The 14,323-nt window shown below is 35.9% G+C and overlaps 1 protein-coding gene across 1 annotated transcript in view; it reads right to left on the minus strand.

Annotated features, from left to right (window-relative positions):
• Positions 1–14,323, minus strand: part of CAMKMT (calmodulin-lysine N-methyltransferase) — a 192,855-nt gene that overhangs the window by 175,753 nt on the left and 2,779 nt on the right. The window contains exons 2-3 of the mRNA XM_042829163.1: positions 12,886–13,052; positions 4,248–4,312 (exon numbers count right to left, since the gene is read on the minus strand). Of these exons, the coding sequence (XP_042685097.1) occupies positions 4,248–4,312; positions 12,886–13,052 (232 nt within the window). The remainder of the gene's footprint in view (positions 1–4,247; positions 4,313–12,885; positions 13,053–14,323) is intronic.

The raw sequence follows: 14,323 nt of genomic DNA on the forward strand, positions 1-14,323 counted from the left end.
TTCTCCTGTTACTAAAACAGTCAGTGGAAGGAGATCATTTATGTAAGCTCATTCTTGAATTTCTCCTGGTTTTTGGGAAGTCTTTCACAGAAGAGATTTTCCCCTGAAAGGATGAATGTGGCACGTGGCTCCCAGAGCCAGCTGATGCTACCCACTCAGCCTTCTGCCTGAGATCCATCAGTTCTTTTAAAAGGATTGTCTTATGACTAGAGATGGCCACAGGATGTACTATCTTTCAACAGATGGCATGCTGTTGTCTAAAAGGAACACACCAATCCTTTCCTCTATCTCAGCATATTTTTTCCCCTGCTTCCTGTTTATGCACAGGATTAAAGCTGAATGGAATGCATTTAGCATGGCATCCTATCTGTGTGGAGAAGCTGTTTAGAGTTTTCACATGCAAACTGCTCTCTCACAGCAGATGAACATGACAGATACCAAAAAAAATTTTACTTTTCCAGAAAAAAAGAAAGTAAAATTGCAGTGTCAATTTTCACTCATGATAATGATCCTACAATGAAAATGCATCTTTAGTAATGCTTCTTTAAAACAACAACAAAAAACAAACAAAAACCGTGAATACCAAATCCAAACAAGACTTTGTGCAATTTCTGATGTCAACACTTGGGAGACCAGCAATCTGCCATTTACAGCTACTGCACTTGGCTCCATCTTTTCCCTGAAGTCTTACTGGTGTAGGGCTGCACTTTAGGAAGCAGTCACAAGTATTCCTCAAAAGCTGCTTTCTGAAATTTTATATAATGCTGCCAGCTAGTGGCACATCTTATACTGAGTTTGTGTGTACTGGGAGCGTGGAGAAAATGGTGTTAACTGGAATCTGTTCTACCACTCTTCTTTTGACAGCATATGGTGATGTGGCCATGAGCAGAAAGATCAAAGTGAAACAGAAAGACTACAGAAATGCTCCCCCCAAAAGTTTTTTTTTTTTTTTTAATGCAAAATACTTAAAAATATTATTAGAAACACCAATCAAAGAAAACAAGTGTTATTTGAAAGGATTCAAATGATGTAACATGCAAAATGTTTCAGTTTTTACAACACCTTATTTGTTTAACAGACAATTATTTCATGTTCAGTAGTCTGTAGCAAAATATTAACCTTCCTGATTCAGCATGGTAGTCAAAACACGCAGAACACTAAAATAATTAAATATTTTCTGATTATTTCAGCCCAAATCATTTAAGTTTAGTGCCCTGTAAATAAGTTATGACTATGCAGCGCGTCCTGAGAAGAACATTAAATTCTATAGTTATTTATAGATTTATTATTTATATCCTCATGGAGCACAATGCTGTTGATGGGACTGTTCAGTAACGGATAGCTCCACTAATACTGAATATTAGAAGAAATAATCTAATACTGTTAAATGCTAAAAAAATACTTGTGAAATCTTTTTTAAGGCAGACTATCACCTGATAAAGTTGTTATTGTTGTAAATAACATCATATCTCTTGTTAAAAAACAAAAAATCAAGTCCCAGCATTCAAAATATAAGAACTGTAGTTACTCTACAAAAAAAAAAAAAAAAAAAAAAAATAAAAAAAAAAGTGAAAGGAGACAGGATTATCATCTTCCATTTCCACAGTGGATTATCACTAGAAGAAGCAAGAAATACACAGAGGCCAAAGAAAAAGTCATTTCAGATCAATGAATATGTGCACTCACATCATCCTATCAGCAATGATCCAAATAGAGCAGCTCAGTAGCACACAGTTGGGGGAACTTGGTGATGCAATACATAGCAGTTCTGGCTTGAACAGTGTGCACCTTTATTCCATAAGGACAGTAGCAAGGAAATATGATTATTACTACTATGCTTTATTGCAGCCTTCCATTACCTGAGGAGAGCTTATAAACAGAGGAGGGAGACCAACTTCTTACATTGTCTTACAGAGATAGAAGAAGGGAAAATCTAAAGGAGTGGAGACTCAGGTTAGATATTAGGCAGAAATTATTTATTCAGAGTGTGACAAGGCTCTGAGGTTGCCTGGAGAAGGTGTGGATGCCCTATACCTGAAGGCATTTCAGGCCAGGTCAAATGGGACCCTGGGAAGCCTGATTTAGTGGGCAGCTACTCTGCCCACAGCAAGGGGTTGAAATCAGACAAGCTTTAAAGGACCCTTCCAAGCCAAGCCATTCTGTGATTACACTTCAAGCCACTACCATAAAGCTGTCAGAAAAATAACTAATTTACAGTTACCTTGATACAGTGTAATGTAGAGTGCTTAGTAAAATGGGCATAAATATGCACATCAATAGAGAGAGATAAAGACATTTAAAAACAAGGAAGCAAAGCTGAAAATTGCTTAGCAAACACTGTATAATGGCACAGCATGAACCTTCAAGGCAACACTGAAGCCAAAGGGACAAATGTGAATCTTCATATATATAGAGAAACAGTAAGAACCACAAAAGCCATATTACTTCTAAGTTAGCACTGGCGTTGTGCCTATTAGAGTGGTGAGTCTTGTTCTGCTATCTGTAATCAATAAGAAAGTGGCTGAAATACTGAAAAGGTTAATATAAGAGTCAACAGCACATTTAACAATAGAAAAGCATATAAAACTTTAGAAGAGTAATTTATTTGTGTGTTAGCAAGGAAATTTGTATAGATCAATCACAATCTAAGTGCTTACACAAAGAACAAAGATAAAGCACCTAACAATACTTAAAGGTACAGTGCCTTGTTCCTCTTTTTCCCCTTATTGAGTAAAACTTATGAACAAAAAAGTAAGTGGTTACAAAAGTTCCCTTAGTTCCCTATTTGAAGAATCTACAGCATCAAATCCCTTCTCTTATATAACCAAAGCATTTTCTGCCAGATCCTAAATATCTTAAATCTAAATATTTTCTTTATCTAATTCATGATGCCTACATCTCCACCTGACATCAGCAATAATTACAAATGTTTTTTTTTCCCCTCAGACTTACTCATTTGGATATTTATATAGTCCTTAGATATAATTTTCATTCTGAAATCATAAAAAATTTCCCTTCTTGACAAACTGAAACCCTAATGTATTTTGTGGCAGGCCCGTGCCAGTATTTTCAATATTAATAATCAAATGAAAAGTAGCAAATTTAAAAAGGGGAGCAGAGGGCTTATGATTTTTTTTCCATTTGAAAACAAAAGTTTATTTATTTATTTTTTTTTTGGCTAATGAAAAGCCCCTGTTTGTTGAAACAGCTCTGGAATACAAAGATGGGAGTTCTGAGATGAAATAAAATCTGCTCCAATATATGATTATCTTATAGCTTTGATAATGAAGAAAAGATACATGCACATTTGCTGAATATTTCACAGACTTACAGAGGCTCCCTAGCTCTGTTCTTTGAGTTTCCTTCTTTGAGAGCAACCCCTCCTGAGAAATTAGGCAAAAAAGCCTTATCAAAAAAGAAATATTTATATATCTGTAAATGTAAATTAAATAATGGTAATTATTACATTAAAAACATGTATAATTATTTTTATTTGGCTTCTTAGAGTCTGCTAAAATTTTATAATTGAGTCCATTAACAGCATGTAACATTTTATTAATGAGTATAGAGAAGCAGAGCCAGACTGGGTCAGATACTGAAGGTCCACTTAATGCTCATCTTGTTTAAGATTAATGCGGCCAGCAGCTCATGCTTAGACAAGAGTTCAAGACCAGGACAAAGATATCATCCTACTGCCCCATTAATTGTTCTACCATCTAGCAATTCCTGAATCATAACCGATACTTTCATATTTAATAGCTACAGTAAATTTTTCTTCCATAATTTTTCTCCTCTGCCTTTAGAGCCCACTGGATTTTCTACAAGCCAAAACATCCCATGGAGAGGAATTTCACAACTCGACAGTGCTTTCTTTTGTTTTTCTCTGGTATAAGCATCCCTTCTGCAGGACAGAAGTCTCATTACGTTTCCCCTGTTTTTACACTGTTGCTCAGATATCGAGAGATGGCCACCAGCCAAGACAAATCCATGGACTAAACTCATTTTTTGCCCAACCCAGTTCAATTTCTCTGACACAGAACACAAAGATGAACTTGCACTGGGACATTTCAAGGATGTACACCCAAACAACATAAACCACATAAACCAAACTACATAAACCACTGCAATATGAAGTGCTGGTAGTTAAATCAGCATATCTGATCACAGTAACGGGATTTCTCAGATAAACGAAACGCAATTTCAGTTCTAGCAACACAGTACTGTATCTAAATAAACAATGGACTTACAGACATTTCCTGTGTTGTCAAAGCTTGTAAGAACATCTTTAACATTTAGGAGTCCGTTGTGCAACCTAGAAGAAAACAAACAGCAAATTCACCAGCATACAAACAACAACAAAAAAACCCACTTCAAAAAAAGAGGTTCACTGCACATGGTGTCCATTTCTCACCCACTTCTTTTCACAGATACTACTTTACCAACTAGAGGCAAAACTGGGAGACAATCAGTGGTCTTCAAAGATTTACCACTGAAATTCATGAATCAGGAAACCGTTCCTCAGAAACTAATAGTATATCTTTTTTTTCTTTTTCTTTTCCAAAAGGAATAAGTTTCAGCCTAGCGGAAACCACATATAGGAAAGGAAGAATTTTAGTACAGCAATTTCTTTGAAGAGAAAGAGTATTTTTAAACAGCGGTAAACAAACTCCTATTTTTCTCCACAAAAAAACAAAACAAAAAAAAATAAAATAAAAATCAAGAACATTTGAATAACATCAACAATTAAACTGATTCTGTTCAGTGAACTGCATTCTCTTTGGTTTTATATTTGTATAATTCAAGTGAAATGAACATTCAAAACTGGGGATAATTAACAAGATTTCATATAAGCTTCAAATTTTAGAGAACAGTGAGGAAAACAGTGGCAACTTGCAGGAGGAAACCACATCAAATTTGAGCATGAATTTGCTTAAGAATCTTCCTGTGTTACAGATGTCAAGCTAACTAGACTCCCAAAACATGAACTATACGTGCATATATTTGTTAACTACTCCAAGCTAATTTAGGCCCGAAAGAAAAAAAGCTAGGAAATCTTTCACTCTAGAATAATTACATCACACAGGTCTTCCACAAATGCATACAAAAGTTCTAAAACTAATTTGGCAAGCTAGCAAAATGCAAAAATGCAATCTTTTAAAGTTTCTAATACAGCTTCCAGGGGTGTTCGTGATCATACTAATTTTGAACAATTAATAGAATAAAAAAGCTTCAGCATTTACAAAATTAGTGCTCATTCTCTCAGCTTATTTTTTTTCCTTGATAGAACACTGCTGTAAAGATAGGAGAAAAAATTTTTCACAGATATGAAACTGTGTATTTTTAGTTCCAAAAGATATTTGTAGCATAACACTTGTAATTAAACATTAATTTCTGAGAAGTACCAAATGCCAAATGGACTAATTCTTAAACAAAGAAAAAAAAGGGTAACAGAAACTGAAATAAGGTCACAGATGGGGACAAGAAAACGTATGAAAGACATTAAAAGCATCCTTCAACTGAACATCAAAACTTTCCTTCTAGCTACATTAACAAAAACAAATTCCTTGGTTGCATTTGAGGGTGGAAGCCTACAAGTATCTTGATGGAACTTCTGCACTAGAAATTCACTTTCTCTTCTTCCTTCTTTAACAAATTTGGTTTCAGTCAGACTGGGCAACTGATCCAACAGAGTTAATCCAAATGAAGTCACAGAAAAATGATCAGGATTGGTAGTTCTGCTGGCTCCTTAGCATCCTAACTGTATAACCATGTGTATTTGTGACAATCTCAGGGTCTCCCAGATGGTTGTGAATGTTTGTTCTCTGAACACCGGTAAGACTACAGGGAAAAGATGCAGAGATAACAAAAACAAAACAAGAAAACTTATCTTTGCTCAGTTTAATCCTCAAATAAGAAACTGATTTTTTTCTAATTCCTATGCATTCATAGTCCATAAATAAAAGAGATTTATCATTTAAAAAAAAAACAACCTCCAAGTTCAGCAAACAGAGGAAAGGATGGACAATTTAGCACTATAGTACCAATATTTTTAACAGAACACTATGAAGAAAGAAAAATAGATGTGGAACGTCCTGGGCTAAAAAGCAATACAATTTGTATCTCCAGGGTCAAAAGACAAAAAGCAAAATGGAAAACTGATACAATAATAGCACTGTCCTTAAGTTACCACCAAACCAAATTTCAGGCTGTTTCTAAAATAATGATTTTAAACTGGAGATGAAATTACATCTGCTTTACGAGTAAGGTGAGATTCCATGATGGATGTCTGCCCACTTCTGTTGTTCCCAAGGTTATCCTGAATTTTTGAAGATATTCTATTAAAATATATATATATTTTTTAATTAAGAAATGAGTTTCATCTACAGTTACCTTTTTTATATAGCTTTTGTTAAGGATCAGTTTTTCCTCTGATGACAGTTTTCTATGATTTAAATCAATACACACCCAAATTTCAAACATATTCTAGCATTTCATACTCAATAGCCAAAAGGTTGTGACATTCAAGTACAAACACAACACACCCTAAATTTTGCTGTCTTAGCCAGTGGTGGCATTTTGCATTGAATACAGAGTCTCTTTCTCTCATTTGCTTTCTGGGTACCTTTTTCTTGCTTTTACAAATACCATTCACGGCAAGCACATATGTGACCCATAATTAAATGATGAGAAAGACACAGCTTTGCAATAAAGGACATCCTCCTCCTTCTCCATTCCAGTTCACACTCATCCTGAAATTGGTCAGGGTTTAACATCTGCTTCCTTTAGTCTGATCAGCTCATGAAACCTTTACTGAACAAAAGCAAAGAGCAAACTCAACCACCTAGAATGAGAGGAGTAGCCATTATCTCAAGAGTCACCCAGATAGCAAAGCCACTCTTATTCTGGAAATGACATCTCAGATTTTACACATATTGCCATTGCAGACAAATGTAAAGCTACTCCAAGTCAGTAACAAGTCCATCACAAATGGAACTTGTGGACTAAAAGATCCATTTATCTGTAAACACAGATATTCCCTAAACCTGAAGCCTGCCATCAATATCATACTATACACTATTACACACAATTTCATTCCTAAAACACAGCATTTCTAACTTGAGATCCAGAGCTCTACACTGCTTTACCCCAGCAGTTCTGTAAGCGTTGCTCCTTCTCGGCCTCACTCCATCAGCTGATCTTCCATTACCTAGCTCAGGAAAAAAACCAAACATGATGCAATACACATCACACCCTGTTTCTATAAATGCTTTTTATATTAGCAGCTTTCAACAGTATTTTGAAGAAGCTGCCCATGAGGCATTTGTGAAAAATCACATACACTATATTCTGAAAGTCAAGAAATCACAGGAGTTGGTAGCTAAATCTCAATCCCAAATGAATTCTCACAAATCTTAGTCTCCCATGAATTCTCACAGGCATCCCAAGTATAGAAAACCATTAATATTGAGTATATGAGTACTGGAATACACTACAGATGTTGCCCAGTGCAAGCAAAAATAGTTCAAAGCTACAATTGCTGAGATCAACATAGAAAGTACTTCATATGAGCATTAGTAAGCAACATGCACAAAGGATTTCAGCTCAGCATGGTTAACCTGATCTATGGCATTCTTATTACAAGTCTTCAAGGTACAGCATGCAAAAATTTCTATGGCTGAGGCAATAAGTTACAGGAGGCAAAATTAAGAACAATAGATCAATTTAATTAATATTTCTCCTGATACAAAGCAAAAATCCTTACTCTCAACTGTGAATTATGAACTTTGGTTGTATAAAGTCATATAGGGAAAGGGACATAAGTATTAAAATATAATAATTCTTCCTTTTCAGTTCAGGAAGGGTTGTAGGCAATAAACTGAAGATAATAATTCAGTAGCTCCCCTATTAAGGCATGCTTTCTATCAATCATTATGAAACTAAACTAAGTTCCATTTCTTGCTTTATATTACTCTTCAACAGAATGAGGAAAGCAATACCATACTTAAAGAAAATGATGAAAATTAAGTTAAGCTATATGTATATAGTGCTTTGGAGTAGGTAGGAGAAGCAACACATCACCATGTGTTATTAACCGAGATACAAAAGAAAGCTAAGTGAGGAAAATGCAAGACAGAATAAGAGTAAGACAGCTGCTGCTAAGGGGACCTTAAAACAAAGACTGCACGGTGTCACCATCAGTTGTCACATCAGTCTAATGAGAACCTCAGAATTATCTATAAGCTTTGTTATCTGATCACAGAATCACAAGGTTGGAAAGGAACTACAATATCATCCAGTCCAACTGTCCTCCCATCATCATTACTACCACAGCTAGAGAACCATATCTCATAGCACCTCATCCAGATAGATTAGATGCTTTTTCTGGGACAGAGTATAGGAAAACAAGACAAACTTCCCTTTCACTTCAGTTTAAGATCTCAGCTTAATACAGTAAGAAATCAAAACAACAGCTTTTTTTAGTCTACAAATTCTTTTTATAGGCTCTCTTGGACAATATGATGCAACCATTTTAGTTCAGTGCTGCCAAATAACTTCTTAGCTTTTTCCTCAATTCCTTCCTCCTGAGCCTAATATTTATGCTTCCAAATTCATACGCTGTCTCTTAGCATGCAATAATTTGAATAAGCAAAATTGTTACATCTTCACAAACTAGCCACAATACATAGGCAATATTCCTTCACGTCTGCTTTCTTTCAATTCATGTCTAGACCTAAAAAAATAATAATAAAAAAAATCCCCTAACCATTAGAATTTCAAAATGCTATTAGCAGAAATACCCTACAGGAATATCCAGTGGAATTCAATCCAAAACCATATTCTAACATTTCACCTGCCACGAACAAATAACAAGTCTCTCATTTCTAAACCAAAAGTCTAGGATAATCTCATAAATTCTTCCATATTTTTGCTATACTCAGAATAAAGGCACGACACTTTGCAAAGAACACTTTACACTCTCTACAAAGATTTAAACATACCTGTAAGCTGCTGGCATTCTTCTTTTCAGTTCAGCATTTCAGTATTTGAAACACCAGATTACTGATCAGTGGAAGATACTTTGCCACAAAAATAACTTGCTTTTCCCTCTAACTGCTTAAAACGAGCCTACAATTTTAAACTAAATCTAGATCCTGAAAACGTAATGACATTGATGACTCATTTTTTTAGCTTCAATTAAAAAAAGAAACAAAATAATTCTCATGTTTAAAAGACAGGCAGCATTGCCACAGGGAGATACTACATCGTTATCATCTCTGATGACTTCCAGAGGCCTCCACAGCTCTGTGATTCTGTGCAATTCCATGCATGTAGCCACCCAATGCATAACATTAAGACAAGGATGTAGTGTGTAGATGCAACAAAGATATTACTGATCCAAACAAGTCTCACTTACTCAGGAGAGGTTCTGAATCACAGGACAGGACATTTTTTTTTAGTAGTGAAAAATAGCGTCAAAATGAAGAGTACTCCTCAGATACTTCTTTCATACCCCAAAACTATTGAGAAGTATTTTAGTACTAAGAATACCTAAACCTTAAAAAACTACTTTCCACCCGATGCCGTAAATCTACATTTCATTAAACAACAATCTCCAGTATGCTTAACAGGCCATTTTTTTTTTTTTTTTTTTTTTTTAAAGTGCAATTTGCCTTACATGAGGTTCTCCTGGCTTCCTGTTTTGAAAGATTTCGTATGAAAAAATGATTCTAAAATATATGACTGACAGAAAAGCATTGCATAGGCTTTTCCCCCCCCAAATGGAAACCCAGCCTGAATTTGGCTAGAAAAATGGCAGCTAATAAAAACAAGTTGCTTTGAGAAAATCAGAAAGTCACGTACACAACTGGTAGCTGCTATTGAAGCTTTTATTTGCCTAACCAACTGGTCCCCTGGTCCCTGCAGAACAGTAATTCCAGCTAGGTCATAGCATGTCTGAATACACAATTTGATCTGTTTTGATAGCCCTTGAACTGATATAGGTTGACCTTTAGACTTTTTGCCAAAAGCCCCTATCAACCTTATGAACTTTCTAAAGTATCTAGTCTTGTCAAGATATTAGTTGACAACACTTCCAACATACAACATAAGCAATGAGCTATCCCAAAAAGATGTTAATACATAAGGAAAACATATGGATGAAAATTCAAAAGCACTTTTTGTCAGAGAAATATGTTGCTATGAAAAATCCCTCCTACTAGAGCACACAGTTCTAATTTACCTGGAAGATGTTCTTATTGCTAGCAATACGTTAATAACGTGTTGCTGTATCTAGTTCAAACTGTTTCTATTAATGAAAATGATAAATAACATTTTGCCAACAGGAGAAGAAAAATGAAAGAAAGACTTAAGTTTCTAAGACATGCTCAGTTCTCAAAAAAAATCAAGAAAGCTAACTCCAAGACCTATCTTCTAGACACACAAGTTTCAGCAAGGAGAAGTTAATGTGCTGTGTCTGCTGAGTTGCTAAGTTTACCACCCTAAAATACCGCTTCTGCAAAAGTAGGAAAGAAAATTTGACACAGACACAATAAACTGGATTTTAGTGCAGCTATTTATACTTTGACAAAGCACACAGCGAAGGAGAAAAAGGAGAAATTCTTCACCGACCTTCGATATTTTGAAATAGTAAATATATGCTGTCTATTGTTACTGGTTCAACAAAGAAATGCAAAAGCACATAATTTCTGACCATTGTTCTTAAATGATCACCCTGATTACCACTTACAGCAATCATCAAGCATTCTCTAGGGGAAAAAGAAAAAACAACAAACAAAATGAGGGGAAAAAAGAAATCCTCACCAGGGGACAGTTTTCCATCACTTTCAATACATATTTTTTGTATTGAAATGGGAGCTTGTTCCAGCACAGAAAATATTTGTGAAACTATTTAGAAACTATTTTCTATTGGCAAAACTCACGAAAGATAAAAATAAAATGCCTGTGCTCAGTAATGTAGTATACCATGATGGACAATAATTAAGCCACACATTAAGAAATATGACCATGATCTAATAATTCGAGCTGTGTCCCACTATCAACGAAGTTACCCTTAGCCAAAAATAAATAAATAAATAACATGGTGTAACACGATGGAAAGTACAGCAATGACAGCAGAATAGCAAGGTCCTAAACTTCAGCAAGCAAGGACCCGTTCAAATGCAACAGCTATAGGCACACAAACAGAAGAATCTGCTTACCTTTGGAAGGCCTCAGGTACACAGGAATCTCCACTGAGATACCTCTGCCTCCACTGCCATCCCTTAAACGAGGTCTGAGATGAGGTGGATCCTGGCTCCCCCCCTTCCAGAACTCAGGTGCATTGCATGCATCTGAGCTCCTCTGGGTTGGCCCTGTCTTCCCACCAGCTGTTCAATCACTGCTTCAAGCTGTGACTTAGCATTTCCACTACACATGGGAAGTGATGGAAACAGAAGAGCTCAAACACCACGTGACAGCGAGATCAGCCCAACATCTGCTTCACTTTCGCAGTGCCAGCACAGCTGAACTTTATCTTGTGTCATAACTTAAAATTCTTCTAAATAGTCAATCAAGTAAGTGACACCAAGTACTGCAAATCACAATAGTCAACTAAGGAGGCTGAATGAAGAAGTAAAAGACAGCAGTCTAAAGGACTTGCTCAGCCAAAATTCTATCAAATATTTCCTACTGTCAGTGTGTTTCTGAAGACATACAACCAGGGAGCACAGACATTGCATAAAGAGATTAGGTAGACTGTGAAAACCTGGCAGAATCCCTTGCATTATTCAACAGCTCACTGGAAAAGTCCATATGCAAAACCATCCATACTTCCATCATAGTTAGGCAGAATTTTCAAATTGAAAGGTTATCTTCTGAAAACCTTTAGTTTCCGTAAGCTTAAGCATGAGAAAAAAAAAACAATGTTAAAGCTTTGTAAAGCCTTAAATCATTTCATACACATCTTTACACTTTGCTGCAGATTTAAGACAAACCGCATGCAGTTGCTTTGTTTGTTTTGAATGTTTTTGTTTATAACTTTGTAAAAATGTCAGAGTTTAGGGTGGTCTTTTTTTTTTGTTAGATCTTAGTTTCTGAGACTGACTCTTACTGATGGTCCTACTTAAACAAGAAGTGTATTCCAAAATTTCCGTGAGTCAGACTCTCCAGATTTTACATTTTGCACAGAACACAAAGTCCGACACACTCAGCAGGCTTAATGAGAGGCTGTAGAACAAGTTTTGATTCAGAGATGCTTAAGTTACTGTTGCAGTGATACCTGTTGAGGCAAAACCAACTTACAGGCATGCATAAAACCGTGAAAAAGCAAGAAAGAAAAAACACAGTAATGAATGGACAGAGCTATAAAGTTTTATGTTTTGTTACTGAGAATCTACTAACAATTCTTTCAGACTGCATTCTTTTTTTTTTATCTACTCTGATATAAAACCTATTCTTCCATTAGAAATTAACCCTTTCTGTACGAAGAGGAATTCTTATATTCTCGTGAATAATAATATCACGTCACCAAAAATTTTGATTAAAATTACAAATAAATTTCTTCAGTTTTTACCTCCTTTTTAACATCATGAGAATGTCAAAACAGAAAGCCACTGTAAGTACTTAACAAATGCTTGTCTTTGCATTCTGTTATAAGTACAGTCATCAGTATATATTTCAAACTCAGGCACTTTACTGAGAGGTACTGAAAAGAAAATCTAAGCAAACACCACCACCACAGACAACCTGCTTTCTGTAATGAACAACTACAGATAACATCTAACAATTTATTTGTATACTACGTCCTATTTATACAGAACCCTGCAAGAATAAGAATAAATTTTATACTCTGTGCAATATCTTAGGAAGTACTTAAATGATGATTACCTTATGGACACACTATACTCAGGATAAAAGATGCTTTTATACTGAACCCAGATCCCAGTTTCCTCTTCAGTATTCTGGCCATCTACTGAAAAGAGATTGAACGACGTGAATCTTCTCACAGACACTTGTTGGAGATGCACATCTTTCAAGTGCTTTTTCTTCAGAACCTTTGAAATGAAGAATAAATTAAACATTAAGAAAAAAACTTTTTAAGAAAAGAACAAATACAGGCTTCTTTAACTATAAGACAAGAATGGCATCAACCATAACAGCTATGTTGCTAGCTAATAGCTATGAATAACTAGTCCAAGCATGTCAAGCCTGAGAAAAATATTCACTATAGGAGTCAAGAGAATGGATTACGAATGTATTATGTCTCAAGAACTCTAAAGCAAATGTATTGTGTTCCCAAATAAAGTTGCTTTTTAAACTCTGCCTCAGCAAACCCATGCCAGAATTAGATAGGCAGATTGAGTTCTCTCCTGCTCTTGAATCACCACAACAGAAGTCTGACAGACCAAGCAGGGCTTTCACCATGCAATTTCGGTCCCACTCACTGTCCCTGTGAATGAAATGAGAAAGCACAGATGTCTTCCATGGAATTTAAATGACAGCCTCAAACCATGATCCTCAGGTGCCCTAGTGCTATGTTTTTGCCAGGTAAACCACTTACTACCTCGGAAGTCTGCTGTGACACTTTTGCACAGCTGCTGACAAATTTGCCACCTGTAACAGTCTCCAGACTTTGAGATACTACAACTACAAATCCCATATCATTGGCCAACCTTTCCACAAGCCTCAAATGCATTGACAGCACCAAATCCAGCACTAAGAAGCCAAAGAATTCAAAGCAATAGCATAGGCAGAGAACGTGGCCACTTACATTTTTTGTAGTAGCTACAAGAATTAAAATATTTGCTTAGGAAAGGGACAATGTGAGCCCACTGTCCTGCATAGCATGCTGCACTCAACCCTGCTTTCCAGGAGTGTGTTACCAACTCCTCCATATGGGAAAGCCTGTGCCCAGCTTGTTCAAGCTGTACCACCATGACAAAAGCAACTAGCATTTTCATGCCACACATAAAGGGTAATTCTTCAGGTCAGCGATGTGGAAGGAGAAGAGAAGTCCTGGATGTAAGTTCTTTCTTTTAACAATGGACAAAAAAAATGTAAATAATCACCACAACAGTTTTCAAATCAAGGTGCATAAGCACTCCACAATGATGAAAAAATGGAGCAGAAAATAAACTCATCACTAGAGATGAATAGAGCTGCATGAGATAGCTCTATTGAGTAGGAGCACACTGCAATTTTCATGTTTTTGCCAACTAGAGCTAAATCTGAAGTCAAACAAGAAGCAGCTCTCCAGAAATGGAAGCTTTGCATACTGAATGCGTACAAGAAAATAACGGGTCAGTGATTTTTGCTGCACCCAACC

Source organism: Centrocercus urophasianus, unplaced genomic scaffold, assembly GCF_019232065.1.
Source record: "Centrocercus urophasianus isolate 14NV4802_14NV808 unplaced genomic scaffold, USGS_Curo_1.0 seq_10, whole genome shotgun sequence".
In the NCBI taxonomy this organism is placed as follows: Eukaryota; Metazoa; Chordata; class Aves; order Galliformes; family Phasianidae; genus Centrocercus; species Centrocercus urophasianus.